Source organism: Myripristis murdjan, chromosome 2 (genome assembly GCF_902150065.1).
Source record: "Myripristis murdjan chromosome 2, fMyrMur1.1, whole genome shotgun sequence".
Classification (NCBI taxonomy): domain Eukaryota; kingdom Metazoa; phylum Chordata; class Actinopteri; order Holocentriformes; family Holocentridae; genus Myripristis; species Myripristis murdjan.
The window spans coordinates 7481998-7501428 of NC_043981.1; the positions used below are offsets into that span (position 1 = coordinate 7481998).

At 41.5% G+C, this 19431-nt stretch overlaps 1 protein-coding gene across 3 annotated transcripts in view; it reads left to right on the plus strand.

The window, feature by feature from the left end:
• tns1a (tensin 1a) overlaps positions 1-16562 on the plus strand; it is a 75294-nt gene extending 58732 nt beyond the window's left edge. Inside the window, exons 19-31 of one of the 3 annotated variants that reach the window (XM_030070840.1) lie at positions 3339-3413; positions 4310-4391; positions 5411-5988; positions 6748-6834; positions 7185-7313; positions 7615-7710; positions 7836-7913; positions 8344-8415; positions 9914-9946; positions 10396-10564; positions 12019-12087; positions 12191-12220; positions 12445-16562. In XM_030070840.1, coding sequence (XP_029926700.1) covers positions 3339-3413; positions 4310-4391; positions 5411-5988; positions 6748-6834; positions 7185-7313; positions 7615-7710; positions 7836-7913; positions 8344-8415; positions 9914-9946; positions 10396-10564; positions 12019-12087; positions 12191-12220; positions 12445-12574 — 1628 coding nt within the window. In that variant the 3' untranslated portion in view covers positions 12575-16562. The remainder of the gene's footprint in view (positions 1-3338; positions 3414-4309; positions 4392-5410; positions 5989-6747; positions 6835-7184; positions 7314-7614; positions 7711-7835; positions 7914-8343; positions 8416-9913; positions 9947-10395; positions 10565-12018; positions 12088-12190; positions 12221-12444) is intronic. The other 2 variants (XM_030070824.1, XM_030070832.1) reach the window with 2 other exon arrangements.
• The last annotated feature ends 2869 nt before the right edge of the window (positions 16563-19431 follow it).

A 19431-nucleotide genomic window follows, 5' to 3' on the forward strand; every position in this document is an offset into this window, starting at 1 on the left:
TTTGCTACTGAAATAATCTCAGTAGCAAATAAAATGGAGTTGCTCCTCACAGTCACGAGCCTCCCACACTCCTGGCTCTGCATCTGGAACCCCAGGGGTCTCCTCATCACTATCAGGCAAATGAGCCATAGCCTCCTGTGTTCCTTGTGGGCCATTATTCGTTGACACACCCGTTACCTGCAAAGCCCCACATTTGAGCTTGACTTCAGGACACTGAGGCGTCCCCTGTTGCCTCCAGGCCTGGTACTCCAACGGCTCCCCATCCACCCAGAGCCATTGACCAGCAAGAAAGCGCAAACCAGTCCAGACCCGTTTTGTCGTGAGAGCTTTGCCCATCTCTTTCTGGACCAGCAGCATCTCTGTCTCCGACGCCAGACTGGCCAGATCATGGTGGTACCTCTTGCAGTATCTCAGAGCATCTTCCCAACTCCTCTTCTCCCTCACCACGATCGCCCTGTAGCAGAAGAAAGGGTCTTCATAGCTTGGGTGTGAATCATGCCATGCTAAGCTCTTTATGACGCCGTAGTCTTCCTCGGCTCTGTTGTCGGGCTGCCCCAGCGCCCAGAAAAAGTTGGACACTTTTCCTCCTCCAGACCACCTCCACACCTCATGGTCTGCAGGGTCTCTGTACAGCCCTATCCATGTGTAAGGCATTGAGCCGTTGACAAGCGGGCGAAGTCGCTTTAAGTCATGCGTAGTCTCGATTGGAGCCAGGTCAGTGTAATTCACCCGACAGTACTCCTGAGCTCTGTGCCAGGAAACCAGAGTCTGCACAAAAACGTACTTGCCAAAAGTCCCAGACACACACAGGAGGAGCAGGACAGGGGTGGTTTGATGCATCGCTGCCTTGTGTTGGTGAACCAAAGAGTCCTGCGTCACACTGCTGCACGGGGTGTCAAGATATTTCACCTGAGGAGGCAAAGGGTATTTTATGGTGCAGACGTTAAGTAGTATTTGCATAGGGTGGGTCCTTTCTCCTTGTCATCCATTCTGTAACATCACAGTGTTTAGGGGTGAGGTTGAAACACAAGCCTGTCCTACATTACACATTTCCAGCTTGTGACCCCCAAAACAAAAAAAAGCCTCTTTGATGCCCTCTTTTCACTCCCTTGCTGCAGGCATGAACATACAAAACAATGATCTATGGCTCCTAATGTTAAATGCTAAATATTTTCATCAGGTTTCATAGCCTCCCTGCCAGGTTATGACCATCTGTACTACATCAGCCTGTGAGATATGTCCTAAAATGCATCATAAATTTAATTGTGTCATCATATAATTTATGGAGTTTGATTCCTGTCACTGGCAGTGAATGTACTGCTCTCCCTGCTTGCCTGTGTACATGTTGCTTTTGTCTCTGCGCTCTTAAAGGTCTTAATCATTGGCAGGGAGTTGTAAAACAGAGGTTTCTAGCGGCCCTCAGGGAGTTATTTTTGCAGCAGCACAAGAAATATTTAATGTGATCATAAAGCGTCAGCTGCTGTATAAGGACAGTACAGGACGGCATTTCAAATGTTGGTCTGTAGGCTAACATGCATCTATATCTACAGTATATGGGGTTCTGTGCATGTAAAAGTTTTGAAACTCCTATACTGAAACATTTTGTCAGTGGCAAACTCAACACACAAGTCAAGACTTAGATCATCAGGGCCTGGGGACATTGTCCAACCAAAGAGGCAGCTGACATTAAAAGAGTCTCGCTCAATTGGAAAACTTCTTTGAATATTTTCAAAGCGTGGATTTCCAGGAACAAGACACTTGGAGAATATTGTTTTACATGACATGGCAGCAAAGACAAAGCCAGACCAGGTGTATGCAAATGATGCTTTTGAATAACAAGAGTAAGAAGGTTGTCACATCCTAGTGTGTTTTTCCTTAAAAACAGGGGAAGGAAAGAATAGCAAGTAGAATGCTATACTAAAATAAAAATAATAATAATAACAATAAAGCAGATGTAAATGTAGCTACATGGGTGTTAGATGTGAAATGTGAGCATTTCGGAATGTAATGCAGTTACATCACTACATTTTAATCAAGGAAAGATGATATTTTTACCGATTCTTCCAAATTCAGCTACTGTACATGCCATCTTTGCAGTTTCACTCACTCGCTACAGTTACTTTTACATAATCAAATACAGAAATATGGACTATTTGCTGAACTTGTAGCTGTTGCAGTAAGACTTGGCTCTGCGGCAAACCTTCATTAAACATCTGTCACCTGTTGCCAAGGCTTTAGCCTGATTCACTGTCATGCTAGTGATTTGGATTTGTTGGTAAGTGGAGGATGCATAGAACTGAGGAGTTTATTTCCAGTTTGGGTGGGGATCATTTGTTTAAGTCCATTTATCTATAAAATAGAGAGATTCTAGTCTGTAAAAAGTGTATTCATCTTGTAAATCATGAACGTGAAAAAAGAAAATACAGATTATATAATTATTAAGCTGGCTATAGAAGAGTCACTGAACAGGTCAGAGTAGATGCCAGTTTGTCAAATGGTGGGGATTTCACTTTGGAAAAAAACTCCTCAGTTGTTGGATTACTGTTGTGTGTCCCATCCACCAATCCACCGCGCATGGCAACGTTTAGGATCCATCAGTCAGCTTTAATCCAGTGTTACTGACTCATCAACCCGTAATCTAAAATCTAATCTAACCCCTGGACACAAGCATTGTTTGATTTGTGGCGTGATTCCTGTGAACACAGATTTTTTTTTTTTTTTTTTTTTTTTTTTGACCACAGGCCTAGATAATCTGCAGCTTCAGTTTCAGTGTTTATGGAAAAAAACAAGGAAAAAAAATTGAATTTAATTATAATAAAGATATTGGAAGAATCAGACTTGATCCAGCAGTAAATTCTAGAAAAAAAAAAAGACTATTTTATTCACCTTTACTCCTTGGAGCTTAAGTTACAAATTAATAATCAGTACTGCCAAACCTTTAATATTAAACATCATTCTCGTGTTAAATATTTGTGATGTCTCAGCCATCTGAGCTTGGCCCTTTACCTTTTTATGTTTGTTTGTTTTTTTTAACGCCTGAATATGCAATGAATACGTTTTCAAATGTTGATCTAATAATTAAATGCTGATGTATTATCTTTATTTTTCTTCTTTGATTCATTATCTCTGGTTACAGCAGTATTTCATACAGTATCGTGTTGATGTCTGTGCTTTGCATTGTTATTCCAGACCCATGCATGGTTTGTGCAGTATGTAAAATCCTCATTTCACTGCCATCATTAAGTGTCTGCGTTGTGATTTCAGGTTGGCTGATGGCATTATTTTTTACCTCCCTGTCCTCTCTCTCCCTCTCTCTCTCTCCCTCTCTCTCTCTGTAGCTCGCTCTCCTTCAGGCTTGTCCAAGACTCCTCTCTCTGCAGCTGGTCTGAAGCCAAATCAGCCGGGTGGCGCAGGTCAGTTTATACACACAGACTTACATCAAATACATGGTCATGCACTATTTAATGGTACCCAGCTGAAACATTGGGTTCGGGAAGTCAATCTCCCATTCATTTTCCCATAGTGGAGTTTGTTATTATCCCTAATGCTTTAGCAGTGTAAGGTAAACTCACCATCAGCTGTCAGGTTGTTCAATCACCATACATGTTCCTAGAGAAGCCATATAGAAGCCCACCTTATTTCTATGTTATTATCAAGATGGTTTATTCCTTGGAGCAGAACCCTCCCTCCTGGCTCTTTTTAGATCAGTGGGTGATGAATTAACACAGTGCTGGTTGCGGGTTTGACGCCCTCCGCTCCTCATGCTCAAAACTGTATTTACTCGTGACGCTTTCCGCATTAGTGCTTCAAATTCGATGTAGTCCTGTTGTAAGCCTTCATACCCCTCCAGTTCTTGCTTTGCGCTCAAGTGTGTCTTCCCTGTCTTCTCCTCTTCCACACATCCTGTCTCTCCTCTTCTACCTTTTTCTGTTTCTTCTCTCGCTTCTCTGCCTTTTTCTGCTGTCAGACTCTGACTCTAGTGATGGAGAGCAAGGTAAGGGCATTTGTATGTCAAATATGCGCTCACCCCAAAACCCCTCCGCCCCGCCACGGTTGCAGTTTTGGGCCCTGACACGGACACCTTTTTCCCTGTTTAAGGATATTAGCTTTTTGTGTTTCACTGCAATCAAATGTATTCCCTTTCAAATCTGAATCCCACATCCCATTTGAACAGCGTCTGTCACAGAAGGTTTTTTGTTCATTTGGAAATGACCTCACTGACTTTGTACCCCTGTCTTTCCAAATCTGTCTTTGTGTCCTACACGACAATGATTGCATCCAATCTGGTCCTGGTCCTTGTTTCCTTCAGATACCCGTGGCTTTGGTGACTCAAGAGCACAGCCAATCAACGCTCCTCTCTCCTCCAGCAGCCCCATCCACAGCCCTGATGGGTGAGTGGTCCTGAACTGAGGAAAATGTTGTTGTTTTTTGTGCAGGTAGTAGAGCTTGGTGCCTACAGCATCAGATGAGTGAGAGAAAATATGTGCAAAATATCTCAAGTGTGTGTATTCAAAGCTCACAAATACATTAAACCATAGAAGAACTTGCACAAGAGGTCAAAAGATGCTAAAATTACGAAAAAAAGAATTACTCATTAAAATGTTGTTGTGACAAAAAGTACAAAAATCAAACATGGAGAAAAAGAAACTGGTCAGCTGTTTCGGTCAACAAGCCATTGTCAGTTCATCAAAATATGTCCATGTTAGACCTTCCATAACCAAGTCTGTCATTACTGACACTAAATGCTCCCCTATTGGTAACTATGGTTTACTTTTCTCATTGAAACTATCAATTATACATGACCAGCAGTGGATTCAGATCTTTGACTGAAGTAAATAATTGCAATGCCACAGTGTAAAAATACTTCGTTACAAGTAAAAGTCCTGCATTTAAAATTTTACTTAGCCTAAGTAAAAGTGCACAAGTATTAGCATCAAAATATACTTAAAGTAAAAGAAATGGAAGTACTTATTTTGCTGAATGGCCCATTTCAGAATCGTATATATTGTGCTACTGGACTGTTTTAATTGATGCATGAATATGCTCATCACTTATGTATGAAGTCAATTATGTATTAGTTGACTTATAATTTGTGTTAATCTAAATCAAAGTAACTACTAACTGAAGCTTTCTAATAAAGTTAGTGTAGCATAATACTGAAGTAGAGTACAAGTACCTCAGAATTATACTTAGTTATACAGTGTTTTAGTAAATGTACCTACATTGCACCTCTGCACATCACTAAGATGTTGTGGTATAACCTGCTTCCTCTTACTGCATGTTCATCCAATTATTATTTTAAGTGTTGGTGAAATGAATTTAATATATTTTAAAAACATTTAAAACAGAGGTCTGCAGCTCCTCATTCAGCTGCAGCTGTGTCATGCAACACTGTTTTGTCTGTCTGCAGGAGGAGGATTGGTTCGTCAGACGGCGCCCAGCACAGCCCTGCTTTCACCTACCCCCACCGACCCTCCTCCCCCGAAGGCTCCCAGGTCAACATCATGGGCGTCCACACGGTCCCCGGCAGCCCCAACACCCTCCACCGCACAGTGGCCACCAACACGCCGCCGAGCCCCGCCCTCCAGCGCCGCCTAGCCAGTCAGACCAGCCCCGCACTGGCCAGACATCCGCCCCCGGTCAATAGCAACAGGGATGGCGTCCCATCGAGCCCTTTGATCGGCCGAAACCCCAAAACGGCGGGCGCTGCCATACCTCCCAGCCCTCTGATGGGGCGCCGCCCAATGGCAAGCGGGCACAGCACACCCGATGACCCAGGGCCCCCGTCTCGCCAGGGAAGCGCCCAGCTGTCGTCCACGCCCGCCTTCCCCGTCTCCCCCCAGCTGCCAGAGAAGAGACATGTGCCCGGCGCTGACCCAGAGAGACCCAACGGCACGATGGACAACAAGAACACGACGCCAACCCCAGCCAGCGGTGGCAGCACCCCAAACATGACGGCCCAAGACCTGTCCAAGTTCACCATATATGGTGAGAGGCAGAGAGACGAAAGAGAGACATGGGCACATTCAGGGCAGCGTTTGCCAGCTGGAAATTTAGCCAAGCTTGATTGGAGAGCAAACTTTAGAGACAATGTTTCAACTAATCAGAGACAAAAAATGGGTCAAGTGACATGTCCTCAGCTGAAAAATTTTCCAACAACAATTATTCCCTCTTTCTTGACTGCAAAACAAGCATTCATTTATGTGCAGATAGGCCTATTTTTGATATTCTGTTGATAATATGCAGACTATGACTGAGCACTGTTGAGCATTCAATTTACCAAGCATCAAATTTCATGCTTATTCCACATTTCTTGGTAGTTGAGCATAACTGGTCCTATAGAATAGTGTATAGTGCACCTTTAACTATTATTAAATAGTAAGCAAATCGGAAATAATAGTTGTGATTCTTTTTATACATGAATCTAGCAAGCCAGCTGTTGGCTGCCAGTAGAACAGATTATTCTTCACCTTTAAGTACAGAAATCGATGATATACATGGTATAAAAGTGCAGTGGTTAACCTTGATGAAATGTATTTTTTTTACCTTTTCAACAGAAGGCCAAAATGATAGTGATGGCAACATTAAGTCTGTTATTTCATCCATTTCTAACTGTCCGATTTGTCAGTTAATATTGTCAGTATTTTGTCCTAACCCTACCCTAAACATTTCCCTGTGTGTCAGAAGCTCAGGGTATGTGTCCTCTGCAGTAATCATATTCCTTGTTCCTTTCCTCCATACGTACAGATGGCTATCCAGACATTAAGATGAATGTCAAGTTTGTCCAGGACACGTCCAAGTACTGGTACAAGCCAGACATCTCCAGAGAGCAAGGTGAGCAGGCGGCGGACCCCTCCTTATGAATTTATTGATCTCAAAGTTTGAGTGTAAAATAACAAGAGCAAAGCCATTCATCACCTGATTCTGCATTCCCCCGCTGTCTTTTCTCTTGATCTTCTTTGCCATTATGTTTATCCCATTTTCTCCTCTTTTCCATTTTGCTCTTCCCCTCATCGCTCAACGTCACATCTCGTCGTGTTCGCCTCTGCTTTCTCCTTCCTCCACTCATTTTTTTTCACCCTGTTGCAATGTCTCTGTCTCTCCTCCCATGTCTTTTTCTTCCTCTCCTCGTCCTCCGGATCTCGTCCTGCTCACTCCATTCCTCCTCTTCCTCCTTCTCTCAGCCATCAACCTGTTGAAGGACAGGGAGCCCGGGGCCTTCGTCATAAGGGACAGCCACTCCTTCCGCGGGGCGTACGGTCTGGCCATGAAGGTGGCCTGCCCTCCGCCCACCGTCCAACAAAACAAGAAAGGTCGGAAAGCAAGTCTTTATCAAACGTAGATTTATCACAGGATCTCATTTCTGGGAAAAAAAAATAAATAAATAACAACTCCTCTCACCAGACATTTGCAGGCATAAATATAAAAGATATCATGGATTGTTACTGTCATTGTCACTGCTATGACCTTGTTAGGATGATTAAAATGATGTTGATGATGATTGTTTTCATCATTGTTATTAGTCATTAGTAGTAGTAGCAGTGGTGCTATTAGTGTGACATAATGTTAATGACATAACATTTGCTTCCTTGATTCCTTCCTCCCTGTCACTAGTTGGTGACATCACTAACGAGCTAGTGAGGCACTTCCTGATTGAGACGAGTCCCAAAGGTGTTCGCCTGAAGGGCTGCCCCAACGAACCCTACTTTGGTGAGTTTACAGCGCTTGGTTTGCTCTGCCTCAACCTTTACGCTTTGTAAATCAGCTTTAGTCAGCTGTAAATCAACCAAATAACACCTGGATGTGTGTGTGTGTGTGTGTGTGTGTGTGTGCAGGCTGTCTGTCTGCACTGGTGTACCAACACTCCATGACTCCTCTGGCTCTGCCCTGTAAACTGATGATCCCCACCAAAGGTCAGTGTCCCTCCTCTCTGAGCTCTTTGCAGTCACAGCCTCTGTTTTCTGCGATTTGTATCAATTATTATTATTAATTATTAATTGGGTTTCAAGGCCTTTAAGATTCTTAAGTGAATGTTATTTTTATGAGGAACAGCTTTGATGCTGCAATTGAAATTCTCGTTTCTTGTTTGTAATCTGTGCGGCATAGGTTTATTTCCACAGTGCAGTGCTCTTCTTATTATAATATTCTTTAAAAATTGGTAGCCTAGATATTCAGTGTCTGGGTTGTTTTTACTTTTTGGGTAAGGGTTATACATTCTGTCAAGATGCATCAAATAGGCAAGTGATCTTTTTTAAAAATCTGCTTTTTTTGTCTCTGTGTCAGTTGATTGAATATGATCACTTGACTATTCTATCCTATTCTATTCTATTCTACCCCCCTCAGACCCAAATGAGGAAGCCCTGGAATTGGCCACGCCCACTGATCCGGTTGTTGAACTTCTGAAACAAGGAGCAGGTGAGAACAACAACAACAAAAACTACAGGACATAAATTTTACATATAAATTCAGCCTATATACATTTTTTTTTACATCCAATCTAATGCCAAGCAAGTTCACAGGATGATGATTAAGCTCGTCACCCACTGGTAAAACTCCCATGCTGGTTCACAGCTGATTTAGTAACACCTTTTACATCAACCACACTCTCAGAGGTCCTTTTTCTCCTGTTTTTGGTTTCACATGAAGATGCAGAGGTTTTTTGCCATACCCTTTTCAAGCAGTGTTATTTCACAGCCACAAGAGGGAGACAAATCCCACAGCTGGAAAGTTGTGTGCTGCAGTTTGAAGGGATCCTCACTGCTGTTCAGTGGAGGGAGACGGATGATAAACTTTGTAATGTTATGTCCGTCAAACCTGTGAAGTTTCACAGCACGGTGAAAATCAAACAAATGTACCTAGTTTAGTCTTACAGTGGATCACTAACCTGATCACAAGCCCAGATTAAGACCGCTGGACCACACTCTGCTGCCACAAAATCCAACAAAACATCACCCAAGCCTTAAATTATACATTCAAACCTCATTAGAAATAAAGCCTTATCTTACCTTCATTTGAACCTCCTCTTTCTTACTTTGACAAGTCATCAGTAATGTCCTCAAAATCCCTTCAGCCTCACCAGATCATTCTCTGTTGGAATTTAAAATTTTCCACCACATTAATATGTGAGGTCCAATTGCAACTACCATTGCCACCTTCTCCTTCCTCATTTTCCTTCCTTTGTCTTTTTTTCTCTGCAAAAAAAGTAGAAATTGCAGGCACACCAGCTAAGACTGCATTTTCTCTGGCTAGTTATACTTTTTAAAATATACTTTTGGTGCAAATGCAGCCACTGCATTTGTCCTTTTTTATTTCTGTCATTCTGTCTTTTTTGTGAACATACACAGAAGGCAGAAGGTGAAAAATATGGCCAGCCATTCAGTCAGGCCTACTACCCCAACCATAATTTGTTTTAGCTTCAAAAGTATTTGGGGAAATGTTATTGTTACTTATTGCAAGACCAAGCCATAACTGTTTTATTCTTACAAAAAAAAAAAAAAAAAAAAAAAAAAACAGGATTTTTTTTTCTGGTGCCCTCTAGTGGCTGAAACTGTCAGGTGTCTCTGGACACTTGCCAAAGTGATCATGAGTTAATCCAAACTCTCAGCTGCAGGAGTTGTCGTTGTAAAGGTTCCCCCTCATGCATTAATCCTATGTCAGTCCCACTGAAATCAAGTTCTTTTCTTGAATGCAACACAGTCGAATCCTGAAATTTACCTTAAAACTCCACTGTCTTCTAGTGGAAGTACAATATTCATTGTAATTTCCCCTGGCTAAAATCACAGCAAAACTTCACTGCAATTAAATCTGTAAGATCAATAGCAAAAGTAACTAGACTGTTTCATGTGGTAGTTTCTGGTACTTCATTAAATGTGTTGCCAGTTTATTTACTGATATTGTCACCCTTACATTGCAGCAGTAGCTCAGAAGGCCCCAGAGGAAGCCCATGGTAAATACTGGCCTGCACTGTTTTGCTGCATCTTGTCTGAGAATGCAAATGCCCTGACTCTCGCCTACTCTAACTCAAACAATGCTTCAAAAAATTGTTTTTGTTGTTGTTTTTCAACATTTTGCTGCCATATTCCTTTTTCCACTTGCAGCTTAAAGCCATTTATAATTTGTCTTAAAGGAAAACCGCTCTAAGTGGTCTGCAGTCTTTAGGAAAACAAATTTGAAGTGTATGCATATTGAGAGCAATTTACTCATTAGTTAAACCCTTAAAATGCATTATGTTGTGTACACTAGCAACAGTGCATGAATGTGCATGAGTGCACGAATGTCACGACTGTGTCATCAGTGTTCACTTGTGACTGTTACCATATGTTGAACTGCATGCACATCACCTCTCATCCAGTAGCTGCTTTATATTAACAGTGGCTCAATCTGATCTCCCTCCAGCATGCAACGTTCTGTACATCAACTCTGTCGACATGGAGTCTCTGACGGGGCCGCAGGCCATCGTCAAGGCCATCAGCCAGACGTTGTCGACCAACCCTCTGCCTGATGCAACCACCGTCCACTTCAAAGTGTCCACACAGGGCATTACCCTCACGGACAGCCAGAGGAAGTGAGTCCCCACATGCTAACAACATGCGAGACTGGCAAAAGTTTAATATTTCTGCAGGAGTTTTCCTCAGCTCGCAGCGAGGACACACGGATTAGACAAATGACAGGCGTGGCTGCTCGCTTCATGTGTTCAAGTTGTCTGTCTAGATTTCTGTATATCTGTACAAATATCCAAATTTGTTAGAACTCAAGGAAGAACTGATTTTGGAGGACAAAGGTCAAGGTCAAAGCTCAAGGTCACGTCCTTCCCAAAGTCATGAACGCAATATCTCAGGAATGCCTTGAGGGAATTCCTTCAAATTTGGCAAAAACATCCACTTGGACTCAAGGATGAACTGATTAGATTTTGGTGGTCAGGGAGGTCACTGTGATCTCACACAACACATTTTGACACATAACTTAACACTAATTAAACACTAATTATAACAAAGTTTCACACAAATATCTAATATAAATTGAGCATTTTCAGTTCAGTTACTCCCTCTGGGTGTGACAAAGCTCTCTATCAGTCCTCTGTGCTCGTCTGTAACAATAGTTTCTCGTCATCTCACATTCATGCCTTATACAACAGAAGATTCAGCCATTTGGATAAGCACAACCTCAGTGATATCTGAATGTGTAAACTCCTGCCTTGACAAACAGCCAAACCCCAGGATCAATAACTCAATAGTCAAACACTCAACAGTGGTGCACCAGGCTTGCCAAGATGCTAAGGAAGGTTTTTATGTCCTAGTTTATTATGTAACCTTATTTACAAATGAAGACGTTAGCCAGTTCTGTTACAGTGGAATGCAGTTTGCGGTGAACAGATTCCCCAAGGGGATAAAAGTGAGAAGTGCAAGCTGTTATGCTCACTATCAGAAGATTACACGGAATTCATTGCCAGTACAAAAAATAACTGTAAACATCTACGAATCTCAACAAAGTCATGGTTTGGTTGGGTTAAAATTGACTGCAGTTTCAATTTGTTTCATTTAATAAATATAAAAAGTACTCCACATCAAATTGTTAAAAATGGAAATGCCCTGACAGCTGTAAGAATCGGTTTTCATAATTATCCCGGGGATAACACACTTTATACACTTTCTTCCTTGCATGTAGGAGACCGCTGGAGTCAGAGTAGAACCTCAGATTTCTTAAGGGTCTTGTCAACCTCGGTGAACAGTTTGAGCCAGTAGATGTATTTCAGGGCTTCAGGCATGCAGATGTTCCCGTTTAGATCATTATCAAACTGTCAGCAACCACTAACACACAGATACATGAGCACATTTTATATACGATTTATAAATCATTCCAGATCGGTGTTGAAGGCACTGTCTTCTATTTCTCTGGACCTTGAACACCATAGACATGCAAACTCTCTCTCACACACACACAACAATCTGCATACACTGTATATGCACACATAACCTATGCTGTACATAACGTGTGTCACCTTCATTTCTCATCCCACAGGATTTTCTTCAGGCGGCATTATCCCATCAACACAGTAACCTACTGTGATATCGATCCCCAGGACAGAAAGTAAGTCTGAATTCAGGGGCAAATTTCTTACGCAAAAGCCTGAACATGACATTAATCGCAGATTGCTTGATTAAAATCCATTTCTTGTCTTTTCTCTGCATAGATGGGGCAAAGAAGGAGGTGGCTCAGTCAAGTAAGTTTAAAAATATGAACTGCATAAGATGGAAATTCCTTCAAAAAGGCAATATACACCAGAAAGATAATGCATAAATCCAAATCCACATACTGACATTAAGTGCCAGGCCACATGTTTACATGTTTAAACATAATAGTGGTTTACTGACATATTATGATGCTAGCATGTCAGCAAAATCCCAACTCTTTTAATACCCAGGCTGTTTCTTTTAATCCCCCCAGGCTTTTTGGATTTGTTGCAAGGAAACAAGGAAGCACAACAGACAATGTCAGCCACCTGTTTGCAGAGCTGGACCCAGACCAGCCCGCCTCAGCCATCGTCAGCTTCATCTCCAAAATGATGAAGCGATGAAACCCCCGACGTCTAAAAAATGGCAGTGGCCATTTTGATATCTTCCCTCTCTTCATCGGTGTCTTTTTCGCCGGGACTCGATGATGTCCTTTCTTTTCGTTTTCTGTTTCCTGTCGGTTGTAGTTTGTTTCTGTTTCCCCCTCTCTTTTTTCACTCTGCATTGCTGGTTTGTCTTGACTTTGGTCTTTTTCGAAGAAGTCTCTGTTTGAAAGGTTTGGTGTTGATCCAGAGTGGCGCCAGAGGATGTGTGTTGTGGAGCTGTGAACGTGACAAACTTGGAGGCTGTTGAAGGGAGAAAAGTATTCGCAGGGTGACCTGTACAAAAGGAATTAAGCTAAGTTCAGTGGGGGAACAAGTAAGGACTCATAAACTGTATGTTTCAGGGTTGTTGTTTTTTTTTTTTTTTTTTTCTTTTTTGGATTGATTTACCAAAGGTAGTTGCAAAACAAGTTCAAGCAAAAGGTAGTCTGTTAAGCCATTATTTTTTCTCTTTTCAAAAGATGAAGTGTTGAACAAAAAAAAAGAAAAGAAAAATACGGTTTCTTCTTGAATTTGTGTCTTCAGGAAAAAAAAAAAAAAAACGTTAGCCTTGATGGCTTTTAGCAAAACAGTGTCTGAAGACCTTATGCATGTTAGCTTGATCTTTAAGCTTGGTTCTTCTACCTTCCACAAAAGTCATTTGTGAAACCCTTAAGAGTGGTCATTTTCGGGCCTGTTGTGTGTTGGAAAGGGCTCTGCAGTGAAACAACGACTGATCTAAACTCCGCATAGCAGACCAGACTCATCAGACGCCACACTAAGGTCACCGCACTGCAGTCGGTGCAGCCACACTTTCATCACCAAGCCTGATCGCTCACTCCCAAAACTCACTAACTGTTTCTGGAGCAAAGGTGGATTACTCTTGCCTGCGGTGGCCGGCAATCTGAGGGCTTCTGATTTATGCTTTTGTCATGGCAGACAGAGAGAGAGAGAGAGAGAGAGAGAGAGCGAGAGAGGGACTTCCTGTCCACAAGATGGCGCCATTCAGTCAGGCTTGGACTCCTCCCTCTCAGCATCACATAGACTTGCCCATCACCAACTGCTTGCAGTAGTGGATCTGTTCATAGACGCTGCCACTGAAACACACTGGAAACCGCCAGGGACTGGCCCCATGACCTGGACCTATGCACTGTTCTGCATGTTGTAGTCCCAAAATGCACCCGTCCCTCATAGCTACATTCAACATCACCGAGAAACATCCTATGCTGTGTGCTAAAATGACTTAAAACCTTTAGACAAGTACACCGAGGTTGTATGACTTGTCAAAGACTGCATGAAAATAGACAACATTTTTTTGTACTCTTCTCAGAGTCCTAAAAAGAAGTAGACAACCCATTGTTGAAGTAGTCACATGGTGGTGAGATGCAATATTTTTACTGTTTTTGTTGTCCATTTGAGCCAGGGTTACCTTTCACTGTATCAAGGACAGTCTAGTCTTTGTTTTTGGTTCCACAGTGAATTCACCATGTCGTCAAATTTACATTTAGATACCTTTAGGGCAAATGAAAACACAAGAGAAAAAAAGGAGTTTCCACACTGTGCGCAAATGCCTGCTTGTTGAACACATGCTCAACCATTCACAATAAGCTAAGGAAATTGAAATTGATATAAATGTACATAGATATACTACTTTGAAAGGTGACATAGCGAAAAAGTATTTATTTTTGTTGCTTTGGTCCCTCATGATTACTCATATATACATATATTGTACAGTCTAGATAAAGAAGATTACCTAATGGGTTGAAAAAAAATATATACTTATTTTGGCTAATGATTTCAAAGTCTGACGATTTTGAAATGTGTTTGAATATATGGTGTACATTACTTTGTACATGTATATGTTTGTTTTGGCTCGTCATGTTTATCATTTTGCGTTCTCTGAGGAAGAGGTAGGGCATGAGTGAGACAGACGCCGCGAGTTTGTACAGGACAAAATGCATGGACAGATGCATCCGAGCAGGTTTCAACAAGGCAAAAAGAAAAAAAAAAATATCTCTCTTAGAAACGTATTCATGGTTGTCGATAGTTCTGTAAGTCAACCGAACACACACAAAAGGTTCGGAAGCTGGCCTCAAATGCAATATGAAAACAGCCGTATGCACCCATAACAGTTACTATTATGATTTGCCAAAGATTCAAACACTATGCCGACTAAGCTGCATGTTGCTTTTTATGTTCAGAGGAAACATTCATACTGAGCGAGACAACAGCTACTCATTTACCGTTACCGTCGTTGTGCTTCACACTTGGTTTATCGTTTAAACCGCACACCTCTTTCAGCTCAAGCAACTTGTGTGAGTCTAAGTTAGGTGAGGACACAAGAGGTGTTTTTTTTTTTTTTTTTTTTTTTTGTTAGGTCAGATGTGGAACACAAGGGCCCCAGCACAATACACATGTAAATTCAGCTGTGGATGACTTTTATTGTTTTTGTACTGTTTTACCAGTGTCCTAATGATGCTCTTATTGTGAAATGCCACCAGGTTTGCAAGTCATAAACCTGTTTTTACAAGTTAAAACTCCCACTTGGAATACATCTGCAATGACATTTTTACTGGTAGAAATTATAATTCAGGACATCTCCAATGTAGTTTTTACTAGCCACATTACTGGGTCTACATCCATACATCAGTTTTGACTCGTCATCATGCGAGGGGGGCGTACTGTATCCATAATGTCATTTTGACTAATCATATGTTCCCAATGACTTGCATGGAATCTCATTTTCTCTTATTTCCAAGTTAGTTTTTACTAGTCAGCATTTAAATTAAAGATCTTGCAGCTAAATTTTTTACCAGTAGAGGAATTTGACTTATAACTTTTACACCTGGTAGAGCACGTACTACAAATCAAGGCAGCTGTCGGTATTAAAAATCCAATCAAAGATAACTCCACAGTTGCATTTTACAAGTAGAATATTTGGCTTTTTGCTTGTCAAAAACTGAATTGCAAGTTAAAGAAAATTAGATTGCATGTAAGTCAATGGTACACTGTGGACATGTTGCCCAGGGTGTAGACCCTGTGATACAACTGGTAAAAAAAAAAAAAAAAAAAAAAAAACTGCACGTAGACATCTGGAATCAGAATTTCTACTCGTAAAACGTCACGGCAGATATAATCAGCTGGAGTTTTTGCTAGTAAGAGCGGTTATAGCTCGTAAAGCCGGTGGCGCTCTCGGCTAAAACGGCTCGCCGTGCGCTCCAACGCTGCGTCCATCTCCATAACCTGCAGCTCCAGTGCTGTGCCCCAGCTGGAAGAGTGTAAACAAAGCACTTATAGTCACAATACCAAAAGAGGAGTGACATAAATTTCATATGGGTGTCAGTGTTCAAGGCAAATAAAGCAGACTTGTCTCACCATTACGCTAAAGCTCCACGGCTTCAGCTTTGTCGAGCAAAAATCTCAGACTGCCAAAGGTGTCTTCTCTGGCCACCTCGAAAGTCACTTTTGTTTGTTTGTTTGTTTGTTTTTCATCGATTTTATTTATTCTTATTATTTATTCTTTTCTGACATGTTCTTAAAATCCTCTGTTTTATTGCTGCATTATCACATTATCACAGTTGTCAGTGTTAACAAATGGAGGCATGTGTGGTAACGCTTTGTTGAAAGCAAAGAGGTGCAGGGAGTTATAGCGGCATCAGAAATGATTCGACACAAGCTCTTCTTAGCTTTACACCGTTGTTTTGTCACCGGGGAGAAAATGCAACATTAAGTAAAGTGGTCGCACGCTGCACCTGTTGGCTTTGAGCAAAGAGTTACCGAGTTTTAGTGAAAAAGAGGTGATTTCTGTGACCCTGATGTACAGATGGGACTTGTTGTATGAATGTGCTACTATGGATGTGCAAAAGGGTCTCAGGTTTGTTTGCGCTTATCATTTACATTATATTGCCATGGCTTACCTGTTCCTAAGGAGAAAAAAAAACATTAAAGCAATACAAATCAGTTACAGTAACTCAGTTGTACCCTGGATTTTTGTGTTTCATGATGTGCAGTCAATCTTTGGCAATCTCATAAAGACGACACAAAGTCAACTCCTCATCATCAGCATCTAATTATAAAGTGAGTTGTTTTTTGTTTGTTTTTTTCAGAAGCTCCTTTCTCGCTCATTATTTTTATTCCAGTGTTGTGGGTGTCAATCAGTGTCCCTAAACCCAATCTGTCTTCACTATTTTTGAGATTTCCTTTCCCTCAGCTCGGCTCCCAGCTGACATCACCTCATTAAGACCAATTGGCAACACCTGGGAGGAAGTTATTTCTCCGTGTCAGTAGTGTGAGCACCAGCCCGGCCACAACACACTCTCAGCAAGTTTGTGGAAGTGTTTGTCATGTGAAAAGTTGAGCAAAACAACTTTGGTTAAGATTGGGGCTTTGGCAACTCAACTGGGGTGAGGTTTTTTGGTCATGTCGAAAGAAGAAGAAGAAAAACTTGAGAATTAAATTAAAACCGGAGAGCTGAAAGCAATTGTTCCTGACATTCACCTCCAGAACTCCACACCTTACTGCTTTCCTGGTGGAAGAAACACACTTCTCTCACCTATTGCTATGAATTATTTGCATTTTAAGAACATATTAGTCGTTTCATAAAATTTCATCAGACAGGGATAGAGCACACATCTGTGTGTGCGTGTGTACGTGTGTGTGTGTTCCCATGCAGTCATGCGCCAATAAAAAGTGACACCGTGGGATAGAAATTAAGTCACGAGTCCGAGAGGCATTGAGGTGGCAGACGGGATGGTTGAGTTTTAAGTCTTGGGCTTTAATCTTCCCGTTTTCTACTGGAGTTCTTTTGGTCTGTCCGTTTTTGGTCTTAAGTCGGCACACATGATGTCTGTTAGAAAATTTATTCTGGCAATTTAATTGTGGTGCATTTTAGAGCTTTTTGACCACCAGGACAACTAGTTGTTAGAGTGACTCTTTATTATCAATTTGCTTTAGTACAAGAGCAGACGAAGGACCTGAAGCCAAAAACACATCATACTGCTAAGTGTTGGACTGCAGTTTAATGCACAAAATTGGTGGCAGTTGTGTGTTTGGCCTCGTTGAGGAAATCCATTTGTTCATGTTACAAAGACAACAGGGCAACTTAAAACACGGCGGCCAATTTTTTCGTATTTTTTCTCCCTAAGTTCCAGGCTGACACCCCACTTTGTGTAAGGGCTGGGACCGCCAGTAAAGAAACCTCATCAAAGTATTGTGACTTTCACACAACTGCAGACAAGTGTTCAACTTGCAAATATGCATGACACACTTCCCCACTGACACATTATGTATGAACCGGCTCCTCCATGGCACGTTACGAGCTGTGATGGAGGCGTATGCCAAGATACTCCACCAGCTGCATTATAGACCTCCTGGCGTATGTTCAGATACGCTACATATGCATTTAACCTCAGAACACACAGATGTGTGTAAAGCTGATTGGCTATGGCATTACAGAGCATGCTCCCAATTCTGTCCACAGCTGACTTGATTTAATTTGGTCTGAAGTTTTCTTTCCCTGTGCGCAGAAGAAGGTTTGAGCTTCAGTAACGTCAAACTGAGATGAAACAAATATGAGTGAAAGCTCAAATATCAGAGCAGCGGTGCAGTGGTGTGTGTCCTCCCTCATATCTGGAGGTTTGGGCCAAGTCACTGAATTAAAAACTGGGACCATATGCCCCTCTGCTTTGACAGAAGCTTTGAAGGTGAAAAGTAGATGCTGTGTTGAACTGTCCAGGTGTCAGGTCAAAGGAACAACATGAAAATCAAGAGGAAGCTTGATTCTTGGCACACAAACAGTGGCACAGTGGACATGAGGGAAAGGGGGGACATTTCCCCCCCTCACTTCTGCAAGCCGTCCCCTCTGTGCTTCATTCCACCTACAAATTGTTAGTTCATCCAGTTTCCACATGGTTCACCCACTGCCACATGTCGGCCGTCCCGTCCCTGACTGCATTTTTTCTTCTTAGTAGACGCCTTGCATAAGCAGTTAACCCTCTGAAACCAGAGCAAATTCATGTCTTTGATGTCTTTCAAAAACATGGAGAAAAGGCTGTTTGGCAGATTAGCAAGCAACCAAAAGAGAGAAATGTCTATTTTTAGCAAGACACCAGCAGAAAGTTGCAAAAAATTACCATTATTATCTAAAAAATGTGAATCAAAAAGAAACAGGCAATATGCAGTGTATTTAAAATCAAATTACAAGAAAATTACCACATTGTGCAAGAATTTGTTCAAAAAAAGAGAGAGAGATAATAGAGAGATCATCAGAAAACAAGAAGTAAGGGGACACATTACTTTGAGCCGGTGCAAAGCATCTGCTGGATTTCATTAGTAATATTCTAAAGAGCAGGCTTCACCTATATTTAGAGACACTTTTTCCTTTCTCTTTTTTTTTTTTACTTGGAGCAAAGGTTTATTTTAAATTCCAGTGGAGACCCCAAGGTTTCCAAAGATACCAAACATGTCCTGCTGAGTCACAGGGAAATGTGCATAAAAAGATGCCCAAAACATGTCTATATTTTCTATTTGATGTAATGCTGCAGCCACAAAACAACGGCACACAACATGGGGAAAAATGTTGTTTTTTTTTCTCTGAAACAACTTAAGGGGAAATTTTAAAGGGGAAATCAGAGTTCAGGGGGTTAACTGGGTGTTTAAGAGCAGTCCATGCTCCTTAAACTGTTGGGAAACATTTCAGCAAATTCAGAGTTTTCATTCTCCGGTGTGATCTCAGTTACTGTAAAGTGCATTCAAAATGGAAAAACTCACTTGCTTTCTTGTAAAAAAAAAAAAAAAAAAAATGTTTTCAACCTTATACTGTGTTTCTGTGGACAAAACCT